Source organism: Hippopotamus amphibius, chromosome 3, assembly GCF_030028045.1.
Source record: "Hippopotamus amphibius kiboko isolate mHipAmp2 chromosome 3, mHipAmp2.hap2, whole genome shotgun sequence".
Classification (NCBI taxonomy): domain Eukaryota; kingdom Metazoa; phylum Chordata; class Mammalia; order Artiodactyla; family Hippopotamidae; genus Hippopotamus; species Hippopotamus amphibius.
The window spans coordinates 139,821,001-139,846,788 of record NC_080188.1 but is presented as its reverse complement, the minus strand read 5'-3'; the positions used below and the strand labels follow the sequence as shown (position 1 = coordinate 139,846,788).

Genomic DNA, 25,788 nt, shown 5'->3' with positions numbered 1-25,788 from the left:
GGCTGGTTTGGAGAACAAATATAGGGCTTTGCTAGTGGTGGGTGGGGTGGGGCAGAGAGAGGTGAGGCGCTAAGAGAAGAGAGACAAACATGCCCCTTTTCTCAAGTTAATGTGTCTAAGGCGTGTGAAGCCGTTTGCTTTTATAATCTGTCTGCTAAGTTGTTCCTACTCTAGGGAGTTTCTTCCATTTGCATGTTCCTTATGTTTTCTTAGAATTCCCCCTTAAAACAAACTGAATGTACTTATGGCCAACATCTCCGTGCCTAAAAGCTTTGCTTAAACGATGACACACTGCAGTTGGAGCCTGCTCACCCACATCTGGAAGCCACATGTCAGCAGCAGCTGTATAAAACCAGGAGTCCAGCAGACATAGGGTAACATTTTTTGCCAGAAGCCCAGACAGCATGGACCTCACTCTTCTGTGGGTGCTTCTGCCACTGGTCACCGTGGCCTGGGGACAGTACGGTGACTACGGGTACCCATATCAGCAGTACCATGACTATAGTGATGATGGATGGGTGAATCTGAACCGGCAGGGCTTCAGCTACCAGTGTCCCCATGGGCAGGTGGTGGTGGCCGTGAGGAGCATCTTCAACAAGAAGGAAGGTTCTGACAGACAGTGGAACTACGACTGCATGCCCACACCCCAGAACCTCGGGGAGCCTACAGAGTGCTGGTGGGAGGAGATCAACAGGGCTGGAATGGAATGGTAAGAGCCAGCGGGCTGCACGTGGCTGGGAATATAGCAGCATATCCCTCTCTCTGGGGGATGCTTGACCCTCAGGGCATAGCACTTACTAAAGACGAGGCGAGTCCTACCAGGAGCTTTTCCATTGCGTGCTCTGGGTGGGGTGGGGCAGGGCCAATGCTGAGCAGACTGCATGACAGGACAAAACCCAGGATGGGGGGTGTCCATGGCAGATGGACTTCTCTTCCTTCCAGAAATAGCCCTACTCTCAGTTTGGTTCAGGGACTAGCATGGGTCTGCAAAACGTTTACCAGTTCGCCAAAAGATAAATACAGAAACTGAAAGTACTTACAGAGCTTTATAGCAATGTAACATTGCTGTGATGTCCAAATGGCATTTTAGTTTGGTAGTAATTTATTTTGACCGTTTTACAAAAGTATTGGTACCCAATAGTTTGCGGAAAATAAACAACAGGACCTTCACTACAGAGAGATTGACAAATGTTGATTTAGAGCAAATGAATGGGGGAGAGGGTTCAAAGAAGCGCGGGCAAAGAGAAGTGAAATTAAATAGCTCTCTGCTGCCCTGATTAAATGTGCTCTCTGGGTTTTGAATACCAAGGTCCTTCTCTCTGTCTGAGTTTAAAATCTGTTTCCTTGCAGGGAAATAGTTTGCTAAAGTGTTTTGGGGAGAAGTGCTGTTCTCGTCTGAGTTGGCTCTACCACAGTTAATGACATGGAAATGGCCTGAGCCTGTGTCTTTGCTGTGAGGTGTGACTGTCTCCCCCTAGTCCTTGGTCAGAACCCATCCCAGGAGCTGTGGACTGTGAGGCCAGTTAGTCACAGCAGCCTGGATGGAAGCAGGACCACTGGGTAGGTTGGGAGAGAGGGTGGAGGCAGACCCTGGGGAAGGATGGCCTGGGGAGGAGGAAGGCCAGCTGGAAGGCTGCTGCTATGGCAACTGTAGAGAGATTCTATGAGGAGTCCCAGTGGGCGTGTGGTGTAGTGGGGGTTAGGGGTGGTCAAGCACAAAATTCTGAGGATCACTCCACCAGCCCACAGAACAATGATGGGAGATCAACAATGGTGGGGAGAAGCCAGGCAAAAGAGGGGACCTCTGAGTAACAAAAATAGCAGCTGTTGATTGAGTACTTACCTGGAGCAAGTACCACGCTGACTGCTTTACATGAATTATCTCATTTAATGTGCAAAACAAATCTATAAGCCATTTTATAGGGAGACAGACTGCAGTCTCGAGAGCAGGGGTTTCCTCAGCTGGAAAGTGATAGAGCCAGGATCTGGATCTGGCGAGTCTCAGCTCCAAAGTGTGTGTGCTTAGCCACGGTGACGCGTGAGGACGTGAGAGAGTCAGCTGCCTCTGCCCAGTGTGGGCTCGGTCAGCACAGCCAGGGCCACGCGACTGGACTCAGGGCAGTTCTTCATCCTGGGGAGGGAGAGCTCTGGCTTCACAGCAGAAGCCAGTCCTGGAGGGATGGGGCCAGGCGGATGAGTGCCGTGACTGAGGAGGGGCTCAGCCAGCCTACGGAAGGATGTGGAGAGGGTCATACAGGCAGCTGCAGGTGGGGGCCCTGCTATTGGGCCTTCCTCATCCCCTCCCTCTGCCTCGAGTGAGCAGATTTAATTATCCAAACCCCTCCTGACAGATGGCTGACTCAGAGTCCAGCCTCCCCTCAGTGACTGCCAATCTCCAGTGGCTCCCCATAGCCAGGCTAGTTGCCTGGCACAGAGCATGGGGATGACCTAATTACAACTGTCTGTCTAGTCCTCCAACTTAGGGGGCCATTATGTGGGCGGGACCCCTTTCTAATGCCCCCCCTTTTAGAGCCACAGCAAAACAGCACTCAGATGGTTTCTTAAACCCCAAAGGAAGAGCCCTGGGCTCTGAATCAGGAGGCCCGGATTTAGACTGTGGTTTTAAAGACAGCTCGCCGGGTGACCTTGGACCACGGGTTCAGCTCTCTAGGCTCCCACCGCACTGGGAAAAAGCGCGGTCAGTCTGCATGATCTCGCAAGGCTCCACGGCTCCAATACGCTTTCCTCCGCTCGGCTCTGAAAATGCAGTTGGATTTTTCTTTCATTCTGTTGATGCTTGTGTTTGCCCCTGCTAGGGAGAGAAGGCAAATTATGTTCAGTTTCAGACTTGCCAGCGTGTGACTGGTTTGTCATTAACTCCCAAACCGTTTGAAGAAAAGCGTGAGCGGGAGTGGAAATTATATGATTTTGTTTGACCAATGGGAGTCAAATGAGAGGCTGACAGGCACAGTCTCTCTTCCACATTCTCTTCCTCCACATTTTTGAGTATGCAGAATGGAATGATTTTTTTTTTCTTCCCCCCCTTCCACTTTTTGCTGTCTCTTCTCCCCTCCATCAATCACAGAGTAAAAAATGTACAAACATGAAGAACAGGAGGTCTCAGCTGCCCCAGGACTGATCCCAGTTACCCCAGAAGCATTTTTGTTAGATGATTATTGTTTTTAGTTTAGACTCTAGTCGCAGTGAAAAATCTGGAAGGAAAGAAATTGCTTATAAACTGGGGAGCAATTATATCTTCCCGTTGGCTGCAGGGTCTTAATCTGTTCCGGGGGAAGAGTTGATAGTTTTGTGCAATTTGGCTGCCTTGTATAACTACATTAGCTTGCAGGCTTATTTTAAAAGGGTAGTGGGGGGACAGTCTCAAACACAGATTTGACAACTGTACATAGGATCTGCTAAAGACACTTGCTAATTGGAGCACAGTCTTTAAAAAGTGCTTCCATCATGGCCAAAGTGACTTGTAACAGTGCTGTTTGCTCTGTTGAAAATTGCTTATTCAGGTGCCAGATTCTGAAGTGTGCATGATGGCCTCTCACTGACAACTGCTTGAAGGCTTTACTTGGGTCCCATGAGTGGCATTTTGCCGTCTCAGAGCATGCCTCAGTTGTTCTCGGGGAATCTTCTCAAACTTGGGTTGACCCAGGCTGCAGGACACGTGGGTCCTGGGTGGAATGAGATGAAGCTGGCATGTGTTCATGAGCCTGAACTGGACTGTGGCAGAAGGAGCTTTGGTCTTAGAATCAGGAAAGTTGACTCACAAATCCTGTTTCTAAGATCTCTGAGATCTGTGGTCTGGGGCATTCAATTTCTCATTTTGGAAAAAAAGAAAAAAGTATGACACCCAACTCACAAGCTATTTGGGGGTTTTAGTATGACACTTACAGAAGAAAACGTAGGAGAACTCTAAAACAAATCTAAATCTAAAAGTCCTGGTATGTCATAGGCAATGAATAAAGGTTTTGTGAATGTGGAATTTGAGGTTGCTTTGGGGCAAGCCAGCTTAACATGGAGTCTGAATTCAGAAGAAGAGCCTTCAGTCTATTGGCATCTGCTTTTTTTTTTTTGTTTTTTTGTGTTTCCTTGGGTCTTCGTTGCCGTGCAAGGGCTTTCTCTAGTTGTGGTGAGTGGAGCTACTCTTCATTGTGGTGCACGGGCTTCTCACTGAGGTGGCTTCTCTTGTTGTGGAGCATGGGCTCTAGGTGTGCAGGCTTCAGTAGTTGCAGCATGCAGGCTCCTTAGTTGCAGCACAAAGGCCCTAGAGCAAAGGCTTCAGTAGCTGTGGTACTTGGGCTCAGTAGTTGTGGCTCACTGGTTCTAGAGCGTAGGCTCAGTAGTTGTGGTGCACGGGCTTAATTTCTCTGTAGCGTGTGCTATCTTCCTGGACCAGAGATTGAACCTGTATCCCCAGCATTGGCAGGTGGATTCTTAACCACTGCACCACCATGGAAGTCCCAGCATCTGCTTTTTCCTCAGGGCTTCAAAGAATTCCCAAGAAGATATTTCAAAATGGCATCTTGTCTTATTTTTTTTCTTTTTTTTAATTATTTTTTTATTGAACTATAGTTGAGTTACAATGTTGTGCCAATCTCTGCTGTACAGCAAAGTGACTCAGTTATACACACATATGATTCTTTTCTTAAATACTCTTTTCCATTATGGTTTATCCCAGGATATTGAATGTAGTTCCCTGTGCTATACAGTAGGACCTTATTGTTTATTCACCCTATATCTAATAGTTTACATCTGCTAATACCAAACTCCCAGTCCTTCGCTCCCCCACCCCCCCTCATTTTTTTAAAAATTTTTATTGTAGTATAGTTGCTTTACATGTTGTGTTGTGTTTGTTTCTGCTGTGCAGCAAAGTGAATTAACTGTACATACGCATATGTATAGCTCCTTTTTGGATTTCTTTCCCATTTAGGTCACCACAGAGCATTGAGTAGAGTTCCTTGTGCTGTACAGTAGGTTCTAATTAGCTATCTATTTTATATTAAGACAGCTTGTTTTAGAGCTGACTATTTGAATTTATGAACTCACCAAAGATAAGTCACGTAATAGAGAAGAGGAAAACATGTTGTTTCCACAACATTCCAAAATCGTGAGCTACTCCAAAAACAATATTTACTATTAGTATACATTTTGGCAGTTTTATCCTTGGCTAAGGTACAAGCCCACATAAAAGCATATAATTCAGCCTGTTAGGCTGAAGTTGCCATAGATAAAGTTACAGCCTCAACAATATCAAAAGAAGTTGCAATAGCATACCCAGCACAATATTTGCCATTGTCACCTTTTAAATAAGAACTATTAGTGAACCATGAATAGTCAGCATTACCCAAAGAACTTTCTACAGATCATTACAAGGAGTCAGAGGTGATCCATCAGTATTAACCAGTCAAGAGGAACTTCATCAGTGACAGAGGGGAGAAGAGTAGCAGAATTAAGACTATTACTACAAAAAAGAGTGATGTGAGGCCCAGCTAACAAAAGGGCTTCTTATGAAGTGAGGCAGCTGACTGAGAAATGTTGAGTGTGATGAGAATTCAGGAGAAGATTCAGCTGAAGTGGTTAAAAGGTTCTGGACACACCTTGACTCTCAGCCCTTAGGTTTTGTCACCAGTAAAACAGGAGCATTACAGGGACTAGTATAAGGGACGATGAGGTGTTGAGCCTTGTAATCTTCTAATATGGTTTTTATGCCTTGAAGAGCTTCTTTCCTTATAGGATATTGTTTAATTCTGGGAAGAGGTTTTAAGGGATCTGTTTGAATCTTAAATGGGGAGTGGGCTGTGAATTTTGCCAGCATCAGCTGGAAATTTTGCCCACAGGAGGGTGGTAGTTGATTCAATAGGGGCAGATGATCAGTGTTCCAGAATAAGCTCTAGTACCATCAAAAACAAAGCAAATAAAAGATGTCAAAGAGTCTAATTCACCTGGTTGGCTGCTTTGATGACTACTGTCAAATTCTAGAACTGCTTTCTCCTTTTGGGAGAAAGTCCTGTATGCTTCTCTAATAAGTCCTGACCTAATAAATGGATGGGCAGAGAAACTAAGGAGAAGGGAGTATGTGTTTCTAAAAGGACCTAAACAAAAGGGAATACATTCAGGAATAGAAATCTCTTGAGGTTTCTTAGAAATTCCTACTATTTGAATTGTTTTAATACTACAAGGCAAGAGCTGATTTATAGTAGTGGGGTTGAGTACCAGGAGTGTGACTCCAGTGTCAGTTAGGACTGGAAGAGACTCATACCCAATATGGAGAAATTTTCTTCAAATCAAATAAGAGGGAGGATGGGGAAGAGCTCCTATAGTTCCTGGGAGCCTAGTCACTGAGAACTGGAAGGATCTTGGAAAGGCTGATTAGAAGTCTGAAGGAACCTAAAGCTCTTAAATTTGTAGCAAATTCTTTTCCAATGTCCTGGCTTTTTGCAATAATAGCAGAAACTTGGGGTGAGTGGTCATTTAGGGGTCTTCATTTGCTGGAGTTGAAGATTAGGAATTTTGTCAGTCTTCCTTTTAGGTGACTCATCTAAAGCATGAGAGAGCGGGTTCATCAGATTAACTAAATCTGGGGTGGACGTATTTTCCTGTTCCATCCTGCTCCTTTTTACTAGAAGGGAGAAGTCCTGGGTCAGCCTATTACTAAACATAGAGCTACAAGCTACCCGGGTGGAATCAACATCAGAAGAAAGACCAGAATTTGCTTTAAAAATAATCTGAAGTTGATTGTATCAGTCATAAACAGGTTTATCAGATTTTGGTGTGCAAGCCAGAATTTTGTTCTAATCAACAGGAATTACTCAATGAAGTCACTTATTGATTGCCTGAGCCTGATCATGTAATAAGTTAGTGAGCTGGTCTCATGATTATAATTCTAAAGATCTTTCAGGATTTTCTCTATTAAGGGTTTTCATTCAATGCTGGGCCTGGCCTTCACCTACAAGCATATGAACTAACTGATGTAAGTCCTAGAAACCAGGTTGATGAATTTGAATGACTATTAATTCAGCAAACCTGTGAGGATCTCCAGTTACTTTGGGAGAAACTTTGTGACTTGCAGTTCATCTTTAGTGTAGGAAATACAAGAAATTAAGAGTTTAGTCTCTGAATCCCCAAAAGACTTGATTTTTAAAAAAATTTTATTGGAGCATAGTTGCTTTACAATATTGTGTTAGTTTCTACTGTACCGCAAAGTGAATCAGCTATGTGTATACTTATATCCCCTCTTTTTTTGGATTTCCTTCCCATTTAGGTCACCACAGAGCATTGAGTAGAGTTCCCTGAGCTATACAGCAGGTTCTCATTAGTCATCTATTTTATATGTAGTATCAATAGAAGGAAATTTTAAAGGCACAGGTTCTGATAAGCTCAGAGGAAAAGGGAGTATGGAGAGTTTCAGAGAAAAGGGGAAGTCTGACAAAAGAATTATTATTGGGGCACTGGGGGCATAGAGGAAATGTAGGCAGCAAAGAAGGGAAGGAGGAACCTGGTGCTGGAGGTGGGTCTTGATTTAGTCTGCTGATAATGTTTGGAAGCTTCAAAATACCAATCAAAATAGGCATTCCATTTAGTTTTGGAAATTTTAGAGCTATGGTTGTCCAAATCAGCTTTAAGAAAAGTACGTTTAGGAATTTCACATTTCCCCAGGATGGTCGATGTTATTCTAAATGGCCTTTGGTTAGGTCAATACAACTTAGACATGCACATGAAGAAGGACCTTGGTTTTCAAACATAAAATGGGCCAGGATCCCTGTAGGAAAGGAGTACCCTCAAAATATTTAGATAATTGGATCCCATTTCTCAGAGCATTTTGTCTAGAGTAAAAGAATTATTTTCAAACAACTTAAACAGTTCAAATCACTCAAACAGCATGCAGACCTAATTCCAGCCAGTTCTAAGGGAACAGTCTCGTCCTGGAAGAGCCAAGCAGGAAGCTGCTTGGCACAGCTCCAATAGAACAGCCCCTATTCCAAAAGGAATGGGCTGATGGCTAGCTAGTTCCAGTGGATCAGTCTGATTTCAAAAATCTGGCCAAAGTGTCAAATGTGTACTCACCCACAGAACAAGGTCTTAACCAAAAAAGATGAAACCTTAAAACAGATCCCAGATAAAATCTAGAGAGATTCAAAATACAAAGAGGGTGAGGCTCAGATCCAGGAGAAAGGCTTGCCCTCAAATCCCAGGGTCAGTTAGAAAAGCAGCGAGCAATGAAGAGCTCAATGTGAGGACCACATCTGTTTGCTTAAAAGCCTCAGAGTAATCAGGGGTCTTTACTGGATCCCCATACAGAATATCAAAATGTTGACCTAAAAAAGAGTTATTTCTCCAGAAAAAAAAATGGGATTATTTGGGATAAGCAAAGAATTGCAATTTGGGGTCTACAGTCATGGTGAGGCATGCACAAGTCCCCCCCAAAATGGAGAGGAGAACCTTTTTTTAGGGGGGAAAAGGAAGTTGGGGTGGGGGTGTAGTAAACAGAGTCCATGGTTTTTCATTGGCTGCATTGTGACAATCTCTCATTGGCTGAGCTTATGCCAGGCGAGAAGAGGAAATCTTTCTCTTCCTGTTGGGCTCTGCTATCATCGCAGGGTATGAGAGCTCCCCCTTCTGATCTTCTGACTCTATTTAATCGAGGTTTCTGCTTATTAATTTTTTACAGTAGGAGCTCAGTTTTCCATAATCTGATTCTGATTGAGACCAAGGTTCTGTCTAGTACAGAGCAGTCCATCCTGATTCCTTATTCTGATCATTCAGAACACACGGTGCTCACCTCCTCAGTGAATTTTTCCCAGACCACTTCCTCTAAAGTAATGCCTCTCACCCTCCACTCCCCAAATTGCTTTATGTTTCCTGTGGTGCACTTGTCATTACCTGTTTTGTATTTGTAGTTTGTCCCCTTCAGAATATAAGCTGCATGAATGTAGGGACTTTGCCTCATTCACCACTGTATAGACTATTTCCCAGCACTGGAATAATGCTGGCATAGAGTGGGCCCAACTAAATATGTGGTGAAAGGCCAAATAAGATTAGTTAGCATATCAAGCAGCCCATATCCCAGCCAGGGTCCCCAGCGCCCTCAACAAAGAAGCCTGCTGATCTTCCTGCAAGGCAAACCACTTTGCTTACTTTTTTTTAATTTAATTTTTTATTTTATATTGGAGTATAGTTGATTTACTATGCTGTGTTAGTTTCAGGTGTACAGCAAAGAGATTCAATTATACATATACATATATCTATTCTTTTTCAGATTCTTTTCTCATATAAGTTATTACAGAATATTGAGTAGAGTTCCCTGTGCTATACAGTGGGTTCTTGTCAATTATCTATTTTATATATAGTATTGGCATATGTTAATCCCAAACTCCTAATGTATCCCTCCCCCTGACTACGTATATACATGGAATACTACTCAGCCATAAAAAAGAATGAAATAATGCCATTTGCAGCCACATGGACAGACCTAGAGATTATCATACTAAGTGAAGTAAGTCAGACAAAGAAACACAAATATATGATACCACTGTTATTTGGAATCTTAAAAAAATGATGTAAATGAGCTTATTTACAAAACAGAAACAGACTCACAGCCTTTGAAAACAAAATTATGCTTACACATTCTGTTCTCAATATTCCAGTATCTATAATATGGAGCTCAGCTTTATTGTACACATCTCATTTTGGCTTGTTGCATTCTCCACCCTGCAGGATGGTCTTTTTCAATTTCCTGAAGTTCTCTAAACCATGCGCAGAGGATGGCTGACACGCTTATTACCGCAGGATAAATTCTTTATTAGGTTTCCATCATCCCTCAAATCTTAATGTCCCATTATGCTTTTAAAAATATAATAGTAAAACTGTTTATTGCAAAAGCCATACAAGCTAAATGCTACATGGTATCCTGGTTTGGATCCTGTAACAGAAAAAAGGCATTAATGGAAAAACCGGGAACACCTAAATAAAGTCTGCAGTTTAGTGTTGTATAATGTTAATTTCTTAGTATCTGTAAAGGCACCAGAGTGATGAAAGATAATGTAGGGGAATCTAGGTGAAGGGCATACATGAATCCTATGTATTATCTTTACAAATCTTCTCCATCTCAAAAAATATTTCAAAATTAAAAGATTAAAAAGTAAGGCTGGTAGAGTACATACTGGGAGTGTAAAAGGCAAACAGAGCGTAAGAGAATCAAAAAATCTCAGCACTGGGAGGGATCGCATGTATAATCTAGAACAACCTCCCTACATCATAGATTAGGGATTAGAACTGAGAGTGGAGCAATTAGAAAAGCAACGACATAGGTACATTAAGTATAAGTGCTATTATCTTAATCCTAATTGATACAGTGTTTTATAGTTTATAACTCATTCCTCATTCATACATTCATTTGCTTATTTTTTCACTACCAAATGTTTATTATCACAAACTTTGCCAGACTCCAAGAGTATGAAGACAAACAACATGCAGCCTATGCCCTTGTGTTACTCATGGTCTAATCTTATTTGATCTTCACTATAACACTGCGAGGCAGCATTACTATTTCCCCCACTTTATGCACAAGGGACCGTGGCTCAGAAGCATTAGGAGACTTGCCTGCTCATCGCTAGTGCAGAGGCGGAGCCCAAGCCGCAGTGCTGATGCCACAGTGCTGCGGTGAATATTACGTGTCGGTGGTATTTTCAGTCTTGAATAAAGCCATGGTGAGTTCTGGGCTAAAGAAGAAAGATGTCATGTCTATGTAGGAATGACTTCTGAGGGAAAGAAGATTGAGTGTGGGAGAACAAAGTTATGGCAGATCTAGGATTCTTGCCAACTTTCCGTCTTGGTCACTGTCCTAAGATCTAGGAATTAATTGTCTGAAGGAACTTGGGCTTTGCAAAATTGGCTATTGGTTGTGCTCATGAGGATGGCAAAGTTCACTCCTCCCAGTGGAGACTTGTCAGATATAGTCTTCCCAATGAATCAGAGATTTCCACAGAGTTAGGATACCTTCCCCTCCCCGTGTGTGTGTGTGTGTGTGTGTGTGTGTGTGTGTGTGTGTGTGTGTCTGTGTCTTTGAAGTATTTTGAAGTAATGGAAAGAGTATGGACTTTGGAATCAAAGAAAACAGTTTTCGAAATGCAGCCCCACTACTACCTTTAGGCAAGTCATGTCAGCTTTCTAAGCCTCAGCTTCTACTTCTACAAAGACAATGCCCCAGAATTGTGAGAATTAACCGAGATCATATATATGCATTATTGGCTGTGTGTCCCTTGGGGAATTACTTAACCTCTCTAAACCTGAGTTTCCTTGTCCATCAAATGGTGATGGTGGGGGGGAACTGACTATCCAAGCCCATTTCACAGGCTGGTTTTGGTGATTAAAATAATTAGTGCAGGTATAGTGCTTAACACAATGTCTGGCACACGGTAAGTCCTTGATAAGGGTTATTTGCCCTTACTATTGTGGCTGCTCGCTGGAAACTGAAACTCAAAGAGAGAAACATCACATGGTTGGTAAATTATAAAGCTGAAGCTGAAATACAAATCGCTAGGTTACAAAGACCCCTGATAGGTGCCATTTTGTTTTGGGAGCATATAATTCAGTATATATATTAAGTGTACATCATGAGTGTCAAACATTTTTCACATTTCAGATAGAGTCTGAGGTAGCATTAGATCTCTTGGTTAATAAGTATTATAAATAATTGACTTCATGAGCTCCTGTGGTTAAGCCTGAAGTCCCTGCATGAACTGGAGTTGCTCTCAGGCCAAAACTGATCTCAGGACATAAATACATCTTATAAGATACCCTGGGTCTTCTCAGAGGCCTTTGGGGTAGCCTCTACTGCTTGTATTTTTCTAAAACAGGGCTGGAGTTTGTGTTTTGGGAAGAATTTCTCTTTCTCCCTCTGTCCTGTTCTATGGCTTTCTATCCTGAGAAGCTGTTCAGCAGGTCATTTCTGATTCACCATCTTGAAACCTGCTAGATATGAGCAGACTTAAAACCTGACGTGGAAAAGATAGCAGAACTCTTACCCAGATGTGGGCAGGAAGAGAGCAGACTGCATACAGCTCGGCATTATTTAAAGAGAGTGTTCATGCCCCCATCATTGTGGCAGGGGAACCAGTAATCCGTGGTATAGTGTTTACCTTCAAAACCCCAGCACTACCACACTGTGAGATGGTTCAGAGGTAGTCCATGTTAGTTGAGATGCCTGATGGTGATATCAATGTGTCATGAGGACAAAAAAGCAGTAGGAGTTGAAATTGTCAAGAGAGGAAGACTTCTTGGAACAGCTGATGCTTGAAATTATGTTTTACTATTTTCTGGAGCTCCTCTCACTGCCCCACTGGAAGAGTTCAACCTTGACACTTCCTACATTAGGGAGTGGTTTGTGGAGACTAGGATGTAGCTTCTCTTTCCATTTAATTGCAAATATTTATGATAACAGTAATAATAACAACTACTACCTTTCCTGCCTTTTAATAGCACACTTTGTGCCAGGTTCTGGGGTAGACACAACATATGGCATCTCTTTAATCTTCATGTATTACTATCCAGCTAGAAATTGTCATACCCATTTTGCTAAAATAGGCATAAATATTGGCAGAAAGAACAAGATGGGGCATGGAGCCATTCTATTGGGGCTTAGGAGAGAAATCCAGAAGTTTTAAAGTTCCTTTGAGTGGGTAAACTTGCCCTCAAACTGGTTTGTCTCTGGCCCTTGCCAGTTCCCTGTCCCCCCATCCCCACGCAGTCTCTTGTTTCTCATGTCTGTCTTTAGTACCAACTACTTCTTCTCTCCAGTATCTGTATTGTCATGGTGTATCTCACTAGTACAGTTGTCTGGAAAGGATTCCAGACCAAGCACAGCCCCAGACATAGAGTAGGTTCTAATGAATATTTGTTGAAAGACTTATTCTGAAAAATCTGTGGACTATGTTATAAACTTCTGATAGCAACTCAAAGGATTATTCTGGGGAAAATAGAATTAACAGGAGTCAAAGATTTTCTCTAAAAGGATGAGTCTCTCTTGGTGGAATTTAAACCCTCATCAAGCTGGGATGGGAGAGAAACGTTGGGGAGTAAGAGGCTTTGTCACATGGTCTCCAGTCACAGGGAGTGGCCACCGGCCTGCACGACGGGCAAGGCTGCTCTTACTGCATCTTTGCCGTGGAGCTGAAGACTGGCTAGCAGCCCTGGAAACACATCTGTGTGTTTATAGAGATGCAAGAAAAGAGATCAGCACAACTGGCCCATCCACTTGATGGAAGTGTGAAGGCTCTTAACCAAGATGGTGCTGCTTTCCTTTATCCTGTTCTCCACTCAACCCAATGCCACCTTCAACTTGCTGAGAGTTTGGACTTTCTGTGAGTTTGGACTGAGACCAACAGAGACTGGAAGGAGAGACTAAAACTTCACAGAGGAATTCACCAGCAAAACCAGACATGTGCACACCTTCCAGTCCTGGCCTCCATCTTTGGGCCTGATCGACAGCTCTTGACCCAATAAAGAACACAAAAAGCAGGGAGAAAATCTGGCTGGAGAATGAACCAGAAGCAGAAGGACAATCTTGGGGCAGCAGTCTGTGCTCCCTGAAAGCTCATGAACGGAGCTTTGGCTTCAGAAAAATCTGAATTTGGACCCTGGCTCTTCCTGTTTCTATCTTGGCCAAGATTTTTGCAGGCATTATTTCATCTCATCCTCATAGTGACTTAGGTGAGGCTCCACACAGCCTGTGAAGGTCAGGGCTGGGACCAGAACTCATGTCAGCTGATTCCTCAACAAGGGCTCTTTCCCCTGCATCCTGTTGCTTCCATGTTTTGCTATGGTGGATACAGGAGAAGGTTTTCTGTCTTTTCTTTCAGAGAGATGGCCCTGAGAGAAACCACTTTTAGAAAGACCACTTTCTCAGAAAAAGGTCCATGGTCATTTTTCTCAGAGGAGGAAAAACTAACTGCCTGGTGATTTTCCTTCTAGAAAGTTTCTGGGGTCAGATGGATAGGGCTAGCAGTGCTCCAGTTTGTGAAACTGAGCCTCCAGGCTTCAAAGAGATGATGAGAAAGAATGTCTTTTCAAATGGAGAGGAGAGAGTCTTGAAGGGGGGCACCCCAGGGCCCTCAGACTCTGAGGGAATGTTTTCAGGGAGTCTGTGCCTAGGGCTCAGCTGGGATCCTGTCACCATTTGCCAGGAAAGCTGCAGTCTTGGGCTTATACTCTTTTCTGGGGACCACTCAAGGGCATCAACCAGGTGCTGGGAAGTGAAGCAGAGCCTCAGGAATGTCTTTTCACCATCAACTGAATTTGAGTCATGTTGCAATTCAAGCTTTCTCCAACTCCCCCATCCCCTCCCATTGACAGGCTGCCCTCACTCTCTTTCTCACCTGCCTAGCAGCTGTGTTTGCATCTTGTAGTTTGTGGCCAAATGTTACGTGAGTCTTATTAAATAAGGTACTTTTTAAAAAGGTGATTGAAAGGGAGAGGAGTGGAGGACAGGAATTCCTAAAGCTATATTCATTTTGCACCCTCATCCTGGAGCAGGCTTCGTTCCTGAAGGAGAAGGTGTAAGGGGGAAGATGGATCACTTATCTGAGTTCCCGAGAACTACTTGGAGAGAGTTTCAGGGCCCTGCCTGGATTTGAATGACGGGCTCTTAAAAGTCCATTCTGCCTCCAAGATGCCCTGATCAGTCATTTGTTCATTCAGTCATCCATTAAACATTTGCTGGACCCCAGTATCAGGCACTGTGAGGAATTAAAATTGAAAAGTAAGCGACCTTTCTCCTTCAAGAACTTTACCATCTACTAGGGACAATAAGTCATGCTCAAATATCTATGTTGCAAAGTGGGTGTGTCAGCAACTAAGGCAGTGGGCCTCTGTGAGCTTTGTTTTAGGGAAACAGCAGCTCAAAGAACACCTATGGGTCCACCGGCTTTCCACTGATGAAGACTGGGAAGCTGAGGGCAGATTTCACAGAGTATACTCACGAGTGCCATGTGGACCAAATGAAAATATGATGACAATAATAAATAATTTATTAAGCATTAAAAGACACTGTCCCCAGAGTTGTATATATGCTGCCTTATTTGGTCTTCACAATAACTTTAATAAGTACATACTGTTATTATGCCCATTTTACAAATAAGGAAACTGAGATCAGTAGAGGGTCTGAAGCCCGTCAAAAGTGACCCAGTCAGGAGTTGTTGGCAGCAAAGCCTGTGCTCTTAACCACCCAGCTATACTGCTCCCACATGACTGTGAAAAAGTACCCTTACAAAAATCCAGTTCTAGAAGGAATAATTTCAACACGTTGGCCACATGCACTGCCAAACTCCAGTACAGGCTCACTCTACCAAAATGTGAAGGCAATGGGACAAAAGCTGGCAGAGGTGAGCTCTGTTTGGTTATCTTTCATATGTTCTTAGGCCTTGGGTTTGTAGTATCCAAATAATCTTCACAGGGCAGTGTTATCTGAGGCGGTATGTGAGAGAGTGACACACACACTTCCCATACAGGACTATGGGGTCAGCTGCCTGGCTGGCAGCCGGCGGAGAATTCATGGAACTTGGATGGCCTTCAGAATGGGTACTCCATGAAACCGTTCAGCTTATCTTGCCTCATTTATTTTTGCTTTCGGGAACTTACCACCACGGGAATGCTATCCCTCTGATAGTCTGAGTGCACAGGGCCAACCAAGATGATGGAAGAGCAGCTCCAGGGAAACCATAGCCCGGCTCAGTGCTGAAAGTACTGTTTTAGAGGAAGGCAGGATTTTAGGGATGGTAAGGAAGAAGATCACAGAGGGCACCAGTTTGCCGCACCGTCTCTCTTTGTACACATCTACGCTTTGTTTACAACTCTTAGAGCTTTCTATTGAAGTTGTCTCTCCCTCACTGCTAGAATTAGGATAGATAGACCCTGCTGGAAGCTCAGCCCCCAAGGCTACCGTTCAGACCCCAGTTGTCCATTCCAAAGGTGTGGCTTCCTGAAATGTGCCGGATGTTTTCCAAAGTGGCAATACTCCTGATGAGATGTGAGCAATGGTAGAGCAAGGAAGGATAGATCATCAAAGGGCAAATGTCTCAATTTACATCTTAAATGGCATTATTGATCTCCGAGAGCTGAGCTTTCTAAGGTCTGTAGGAACGTCTTACAAGTCCTGGGAATAGGGAATTCAAGCCAATTTGCATGGTGACCAAGTATCAAGCCCATCTCTCAATTCTTCTTTCAATATAGAAGCACAGTGATAGATACAGAGTATTGAGGGAGTACAAGTTTATTGTATGAATGAATAAATAAACACATATTTGAATATATATAAGCATGAATGAATAAATTAATAACAAATGAATGAAAAGTACACATGCTTTCTGACCAGACATAAAATATATTTACTATCTAGTTTTGTCAGATCCGGAAGGTCATTTCTGATAACTAAAAATAATAAAATGAAATACAGTCACTGATGGTTTTATAGTTTGTGTGTCAGCAAGTTCCCTCTCACCTATCAGCACTGGGTGCTTATTCTTACTTTATCTATTATATTTTCTGGAAACTTATCTTTACTTGAAAAGCAGGGTTCTATTCCAGCAGCTGTCAGGTCATGACACAGAGACAACTGCCTGCCCTACTTACTCATGAGAGGGAACACGATCAATGGCCAAGTGGGTAAAAATGCAAAGAAGCAGAGGTGGCGAAAGACCTACTTTGGAAGGTCTTGTAAACACTCTCACTCTGCATAAGGTGGAGCCCACTGTGGCAGGTGGAAAACAGCAACCTCATCTTCACAGCAAAAAGTAGCAAGCCTTAAGGCACTGATGGGATGTGGGGAAGGAGTGGGAGAAAGTGGGACAGGAGATGGAATAAAGGGAGAAATGATTATACTGTTCATTTTTTGTTGTTTTTAAAGGGTGGATTTTATGGTATGTGAATTATATCTTTTTTTTTTTTTGGCTGTGTTGTGTCCTCATTGCTGTGCACAGGCTTTCTCTAGTTGTGGCAAGCAGGGCCTACTCTTCATTGTGGTGCGTGGGCTTCTCACTGTGGTGGCTTTTCTTGTTGCAGAGCATGGGCTCTAAGCACATGGGTTTCAGTAGTTGTGGCATGTGGGTTCAGTAGTTGGGGCTCACAGGCTCTAGAGCACAGGCTCAGTAGTTGTGGTGCACGGGCTTAGTTGCTCCATGGCATATAGGATCTTCCTGGCCCAGGGATTGAACCCATGTCCCCTGCCTTGGCAGGTGGATTCTTAACCACTGCACCACCAGGGAAGCCCAATTATACTGTTCGAAGCCAACACTTAGCTAGGAAGGTGCTGTGAAGATGAAACGGGCTGATTCCTAGACCAGCAGCAACCCAGATCGAATGAAAGAGTGAAAACTCATGTGACTACAGGGAGGGTCTATGGACTAGAAGAATTAGAACTGAGTGGCTTGGACAGGAAAGGGATGCTTGGAGAGTGTTTGACGAGTTCAGGTGGCCAGTCACCACTCTGTAAGGAGTGTCTCCATATGCCAGGACCTACAGTGGGCACTGGGGATAGAATTTTGACCAAAATACTCCCTGACCACATAGAGCCTGCAGTCTAGTGGGCAGTAGAAAGATTCCTGGATAAATTGTGAAAATCGGGGTTTGTGGTCCCATCTCCCCCACTGGGTACCCTGTACAAATCACTGTGTCCTTCTGGGCTTTGCCTGCCATTTCGGGGTAGAATGAACAAGTCCCTTGTGCTCAGTCTCCAGGGCTCCGCTTTTAAACAGAAGAAACGTATAGTTGAAGTTCACCAATCTACTGTGTTTCTGTTAGTATTCTTTTTATTTTAATTCAAGTAAAGTGAATTATATTATCTTTTATTTTACATGGCATAGATAATACAATCTTACATTTGTAAAAATTCCAGATGCCTCTATATCCATCCATTTATGCATTCTTCCATCTAACAATATATTCATAGAGGTCTAACAAGAGCAGAGTTTCCCAATTTTCCTTCAGTCGAAAGATTCCGAATCATTTGAATTCTAATGGTGAGTATATGTCATTCCTTCCCAGTAAAACAAAGCATTATTTGCATACAAATGGAATAAATTGTAAGGAATCTAGGTCATTGAAAGAGTGGCCTGACTCAGTAACTGTGGGAGCTGCGATCGTGGGGAGAGGGTCTGTTTGTGCGTCATTGTGGGTAGTTTACTTGGAGTTGTTCTGCTCTCTTCAGGTACCAGACGTGCTCCAACAATGGACTGGTGGCAGGGTTCCAGAGCCGCTACTTCGAGTCAGTGCTGGATCGAGAGTGGCAGTTTTACTGCTGTCGCTACAGCAAGAGATGTCCATATTCCTGCTGGTGAGCTTGGTAGCCAAACGCAGCCCCTCACTGCTCCTGGGCTGAGGGGAGCTTGAGGGGGGAGGGGGTGCTCTGGTCCAAGTTTCTGGCTTCAAATAAGCCTGGGCTATCACAAAGTTTAAAAATAGCAGCTAGCCTATAGAAGGGGATGGATGAATGGATGGATGGATGGATGGATGGATGGATGGATGGTTGGATGGATGGATGGAAGAAAAGGCCAGAATAATATTCACACTAGGAGAGACCTTACAGGTCATCAACCCAATGCGCCTAGGCACCTCTTTTGGCAGAAAAGGAAACAAACCGAACAGTAGAGCAAGGGCGTGACTTGCCCCAAATCACCCAGCTATTTCATGGGGCTTTACTTCTAAACTGAAGTGTACTGACTTCTGTTTCAGCGCTGTTTTCCCTCTATCACAGTAACTTCTCATCACATCCAAGGCTGCTGGACTCATTTGGGAACTTATGTTTTCCTGCAGGACTTCTTTGGAAGAAGTCAGCCCTATTCCCGGTCAGAGTGGCAAACAGTATATAATTATAGACTGAAAAAGGAGGCTAGTACTTTTTAGATCACTTTGTAATTCCAGTCTGTGAAATTTTATTCCTTTTCACTCCCTGGGCTGATGCCAAATATCACTTGATCTAGCCTTTGAGTTGACTAAAAGAATGTGTATATATTTATTTACCCTGATGATTTACACTGGACGTGGACAACGTAACTTGTCCCAAATTCTTCAGTCTGCAGTCAAGTAAGACATTTCTGCTTTGGATAAAGGAATCCCAAAGTGTCAACATCTGAAGCTTGGCTCGTTCAAGTGATGTCTCTCTCCACAGTGTAATGCTTGGAAGTACAGCCTTGTGGGTTATGCTTATTCTCTGCAACCAGAGAGCATGGATCCACGGATGCCCAAGTGGGGCTCAATGTCTCTAGGGATAGGCATCTCCAAAAGCTTAACATTTTTCTATTTGAAGTAACGATAAACGGTAAATTCAGAGCTCAGGGCCAGCTGATATCAGTAGCTATCTGATGGGGCAGAGACCTTTTCCAGCTCTCCAAAACGCCTCCATAAAGCTGTTCTTACTCTACCACAGCAGGTGAACAGGCATGGCTGGGGTGTAGGATATAACTGTAAAAGTTTCTGAATCTAAGACCTAAAGGGTCTCACATTCTGGGGTAGAGTAGAAGGAGCCCACCAATTGCTAAGATGCTAAGAATTTTATGAACTTGGAGCTATGTATGTAGGAACAGTCTTGAGGTCAAAGGCCGACAAATAGAGATGAGCAACTTTTCTTAAGTTGCCTGAGACATTCAAATCTCTGGTAGCAAAATTTATCCTTGACCTTGGTCTGCAATGGTCTGCCCGTCCTCCCTCACCACCTCCCCCTCCCCCTTCCTCACACCACTCTATCACCCAGACACATCACTGATGGTTGGTAGAACCAAAGGATGTGGGGAGAGAGGAGAGAATTACTCAGAAAGACACAGCAAGTCAACTGAGAAGCGGTCCCTCTAAGGAAGGATTTGCTTGGTTGCACCTCTTTCTGATTGCGTGGTGTTAGAGCTGAGAGCTACCGTGGTTGTCAAGGAAATGGTACTTTTTCAAAGGGACACTGGAGCAGCATCAGAATGAGATTGCCGTATGCGCCAGGGTGTACAGTGCATGACTCACAATCCCACCGGTGTGTCTAGACGTTTTAGTGGCATCTTTAAATTTCCTGAGTCATGACGTTACATGTTTTTCCAAATTGAATGAAACCTCTAGGGCATGAATTAGGTCTTATTTCTTCAAAATAGCATATTGTCTGGCCCAAAGTAGGCCCTTAATCAATTTCTCGAATGAATAACTGATCACAAGACCATAGGAACAGTAACAGTGGTGAAACCTGACATTGGTATGAGGATGTTTTATAGTGGAAAAAGACTTCATTCACATGCATCATTTTATTTGATCCTTTTAACAGCCCTCCGAAGTGAGAATTGTTTTCCCACACCTTCCCACAGAGAAAAGTCCTGATAACCCTCTTATTTGAAACCTTCCCTTACATAACTTTAACTAGCTTGAATCACCTCTCAGGGAACTGGACATGTGTGGGTGGGGAAATTTTTCTCTTCCCACTTTGAAGGCCATTCTGCAGCACTGAGCCTGACACTGTGAAATGAGCATCTATCCTCTCTGTGCTTGCAAGCTTTTAGGGATTCAGGAATAGCACTACTCTGCACAGGAGAAAAAAAGAGCAAATCATCCAACAAACTCCCACGTAAGTGCAGGATTTATTTGTTCGATGGGAACCAAGGTGCTGCTCCCATTTCAGTCTCTGCAGTCTCTCATAAGATAGTATAACATCACTAAACTCTGGCAAGAGATCGAATTCTTGATAGATGCAGACAAGGCGTCCCTCTCTGGTCCCCACTGGGATTGAATACGTATGAAAATGTTACACATATTTATTTATACGTGAGAATTCAAATTCTCAGTCCATTCATCTGCAAACCACAAACACATGTCACTGAGGAAGCCACAACCTTTCAGAGACTGCTTGAAATAATTCCCCAGTCTCCAAACAGCCCCAGTGGCTGCATGCCTAATACCAGGCTGCCCCCCATCAGCACGCTGAGGCTGTCCAGGCATAGACTATGTCCCAGGAACCAACAGTTTTGAATTGAGCAAGTGTTTCCTTTCCTAAATGGTTCTTCTCCAGATTCATGACCTTTCATCAGGTTCACTGGATGTTTTGACATAAAAAAAAAAAAAGTCCTTCCTCAGAATCAACATAGATGACCCATTAGTTTTCCTTCAGCCTTGAGTTTCTATGACTGTCAGATGTTGCCTTCTATTCTCCACTGCCTGGTCCCCACCGCCCCCGCCCCGCCGCCTTCTTCTCAAGTCATAAGCCAGAGAATGTTTTTTCTTAATTCCTAGACCACTCTAGCTAACAACAATGAAATCAGTTCATCAGATTATTCTTCTCCTCTCTCTACCCCCAAAGCACTCCATCAAAGCTAATCTTTAACTCCTACTCTCATTGTTCAGATTTCAATACAAGATGGATAGTGTTTGCATGACTCTTCTCCATGAAATCGTGGTGGGGATGAGAATGACCTCATAGGTATCTCCACTGTGGCACCTGCCGCCCGCACCCTGGCTCAGACGGCTGCTGCAACATTGCTCCCACAGGCCTGGTGGGAAGGGCAGCTTCCTCTGAACAGGTTAGAAGCTGTTATTATAGAGATAGAGACACCCACACTCTGAGAAAACAGGACTGGATGTTACATCTTCAAGCAGCTTGTATTGAGTTTAGATGCTCCTGTGCCCTAGACCAACCTTTGCCTGGCATGGCATGATGTACAAAGCACTCATTTTGGGGGACAACGGCCCCTCTGAGCTTGAGCAAAATCAAGCATACCCTTCATCAGCTGGGGTGGCTATGGTAATTATTGTGCCGTATTTATAATATAGAAGTGTATTTTCTGCCTGCACATCAGGGCTGCCTCCCTCCCTATGCTCAAACTTCAAGAGCAGAAATTTCAGAGATGTGGCTGGTTGTCTAGGAAGTATTGGGTAACCCAAGTCCAGGCCCTACTTGCTACTTAGAGCAAAGTAAACCAGACCAAATATTGTTGCCTCGTTCTCTCTAGTCTGCTCCCCTTTACTGTATTCTACTGGGTGGGCCAAAATGTTCATTCAGGTTTTTCCATAACAGCTTACAGAAAAACCCGAACGAGCTTTTTAGCCACCTCAATAGGAATAATCACTCATTCCTCTATTCATTAATTCATTTAACCAGAGTGAATAGAAATGGATATAAAATCAGTACAATTCTTAGACTCTGACTCAGTTCCTGATGAGGAGGAGGAGGAGGATTTTTGTGTATTGAGCACCTACCACGTTAGCACATTTACTTCTTTTTTTATTTTTTTTATTTTTTATTTTTTTCAGTTTTAATTTTATTTATTTATTTATTATTTTTGGGGGGTGCACATTTACTTCTTATGCACAGGAATCATGATATTATGACACAGATGAGAAAACTGAGGTGCAGAAGCTGTGACTTGTTCAAAGTTCTGAACCCAGTTCCGACAGGTCTGTCTGTCTCCAAATCCCATGTTCTTTGCACAGAACTGAGCTCTCTGAATCTTAATGAGGAAATAAAGCCTGGACAGATGAAGTATTTGGTAACAATGCAGCAGGCATCTAGTAGTGAAACCAGAGGATGAAGTGGTTATTTTAGCTGGAGGGAAGACGTTGCAGATGGAGTTGCCCCCACGGATCACAGGACCAGGGCAACCATGATGTAATGAGGCCAATGAAAGCCAACATGAGTTGAAACAAATGTGTTTGCTAACCAGCCCTGGGCCTGGACAGTGAGCTGGAAACTCAGATACAAGAGAGCAATTTGGAAAATACTTCGGGACTTTCCTCTTCTAATTTAAGCCACAGATATCTCTGGAACTGTGTTCTCCATGTTGTGGTACATACTTGAAGTGTTTGACATAGAGATCACTAAAATGCTGTAAGAGGACAGACCTGAACACTGCATTCTTCCTCATACCCCCAGAGTTCAGGGTCTCTCTGCAGAGAAGGGCACTTTGGTGACTACAGACTCATTTAGTCTCATTTGACCACTTTCCTCAGCCCTTTACAAGAGAAGCCAGAGTGACTGTTCCTTTGAGTTTGCTTTCCTTTATCCATGAGTGCAATTGGGTTTTACTTTTTGCATTTTTGCAAAAATAATTCAAACAGGTTCTGATACAGCACCTATTGGGGATGCCAGGCCACGGACAAATTAGTCTACTAAAATTTCCTCATTTCTTGTAGCTTACCTAGAAAAGCAGTTATTATGCAAGAGCAGATTGATCACAAACAGATTCTGTTTATTTAAGACACTTCTCAATGATTTGCCTGTAAGAAAGGGGCTTCTTCTTTTTGGCTGGATGTAGAATATAGGCAAACTTCAACACATCAAGTCTATAAATGTTGAATTTCTCCTCCATGCCCACTGCTGAACTAGATCATAAAGGTGTATATGCCTGCAGTGTACCAATAACCCCTCAAGGAGTTCACTGTATTGGACGTCATCGTGAAACAAGAAGCTATACTGTATTCTGTTTTTTAATCACATATGTGGTGCTGAAAATAGAACATTAGAATATGATATTTTAAATAAGGTGCTAATTGGGAAGTGGAGAAGATAGGAGCAAAACAGAATTAGAGACTGAATTGACCAGAATAAGCTTCTCTGAAATGTTTGAGCACAGGCTGAGCTCTCAAGAGTGGGATGGAAAACATAGTTTACCCTTAACTTGAAAAAAGCTGAGGTATGGCTTCCTCAGGTACCTCCTTCCGCTTTAACTTGTAAATGCTGAGTTTCCTTCCAGTTTTTACAGTAGAAAGTCTGTTGTGTGTGCCTCTCTGGCATCCCACAAAGTGGGATAAGGTTGAGGATGTGACACTAGCTGATTTGGGCCATGAGACACAGCGCCATTTGTCACATGCACAGCAGTGGGGTGCATGGTCTGAAAGTGGAGCCTCTAGGATGACCCCAAATGATCCAGCTGTCCTACCTGCCGGCAGGTCAGGCATGTAACAGATAGATGCTGGTGCTATGAAGTCTGACTTAATGTTCAAGTCTCAGTAATCAAGAATAGAGGTGAAGTTTGTTAAAATCTTATACTGAGTCACTTTCTATTGAAGAGTAGAGTCAAAACCTTTCCTTTAACTATCAAAAATTGCATAATTTCTTAAGCAAACTTCCAACAAAAGGTAAAATTGTCCTCTTGATCTAAATTCTATCTCTACTCCCCTTTTTAAAATGAATGTGATAACATATATCTGAGTAAGCTCTGTGATATGTCCCATTCTCTAGCAAAGGAGAATGCCATCTATCAGCTGCAGCTCGGTTTGTGGTAATGTATTGGAGAGCAATCATTTATTGATTTTAGTTGGATCCATTGATAATTTCAGAACTTTAATAATCTTAAATGAGAAAATCCTATACCAATCTTAAAAATTCCTTCCATTTGCATGGGCTTTCTTCAGTTTATAACTAAGTCATTTAATTTCTTTCCATCTCCTTCAACCTTATCTAATACAAGAAGTTGTACAAGTTGTTCTATGTTATCAAGTTCTCACTTAGCTTTGGAAAAACTGTCCATCTCTCTTGTCCTGCCTGCAGATGGCAGAAAAAGTAATATAAAATGAGAACTTGTACCCCAATAGTCACTCATCCAAAAGAGATGGGAGGAACACATACACACCACACACACATACACACATCAGTCTTTGTAAGAGAGCATATAAAGCTCCTGATAGAAGCTTCAGTAATAGACTCATTGCAGTAAATTGAATAAAGGCACCTTTCTGAACAAACTTTCCCTTCACCTTGCCAAGCTGGAGGCTTGTGTAATTGTTGTAATTGGTCTAGGAATGTATGGCAATGCTCAGTATGAAATGTGCTTTGTCAAAAAGCTGCCTAAAGTGATCTGGTAATTCACAAGGAATCTGGAACCAGACTGAACTCTTCCCCTCCTGCTCTCAGGAAGCTCATTGCCATAGTTTATGAAACCCTGATCTTCTGTTTCCTTGTAATTTCCTGACAAGTCACTCTGCCCTTGTCCCAGTGTCTAGTTCTAAAAGTTTAAATTCTTTGTTTCCCTCAGAGGAGCTATTACTAGGGCTTTTATATATTAGACTATTTTGTGTGTGCATAATGTCATCAAGAACTCAACGCAGACACATCCATCTGGTTCTAAAATTCAGAATCCTGGACCTTATTGAAACAACAATTCCCTCTATGAGTGGCGTTTGGGGGGTTCACTGATTGGGGCCTTTCTCCCTCTGTATTTTCAGTTTCATAAAGTAGGGATAATTTCTATCCAAACTCCTTCCCTACCCCCTTTAATCTAGGATTCTGTAAAGTCTAAACTTGATCTCATGATTTTACAACAAAAACAAAACAAAGCAACAACAAACCCCAGAAATCAACTAAAAACAAAAACTTGGCCGGTAGGAAGATGGAAATACACAAGTAAGCGTATATAATATCTTCTCCAGGGCATTCTAGAAATTCACTGAACAGCAGTCCCCCACAGAGAAATTTCCCAGACAAACTATTCAATTGAACAGCAGGCCTTTGGTTTGGTCACTACCAAAAATGAAGCAATAGGAAATGCTAGTTGAAGAAAGCATTGGATGACTTTTGTCCCCCCTTTGAAGCTTAAAACATCATGATTTTTTTAAAAAACAAGCCTCTCTTTCCCACTTTATTCCAAATGTATTCAACAATCCAAATAATCTGAAGGTAGATCAGTAAAAACTTAAAAAATAGAAGTCTAGCCTAAATATTTCCAGTAGTTTTGGCAATTGGATTTAGCCTAATGCAGTAATGCCTTATGTAGATTCTGCCTCAGCACATGTTAAAATGTTTGGCAATACATTGTATCTAAAGAGTGCTCT

General features: G+C 42.9%; 1 protein-coding gene across 1 annotated transcript in view; it reads left to right on the top strand.

Moving 5' to 3' along the window:
- The first annotated feature begins 301 nt into the window (after nt 1-301).
- DPT (dermatopontin) overlaps nt 302-25,788 on the top strand; it is a 33,194-nt gene continuing 7,707 nt past the window's right edge. The window contains exons 1-2 of the mRNA XM_057727771.1: nt 302-709; nt 18,209-18,334. Of these exons, the coding sequence (XP_057583754.1) occupies nt 405-709; nt 18,209-18,334 (431 nt within the window). The 5' untranslated portion in view covers nt 302-404. The remainder of the gene's footprint in view (nt 710-18,208; nt 18,335-25,788) is intronic.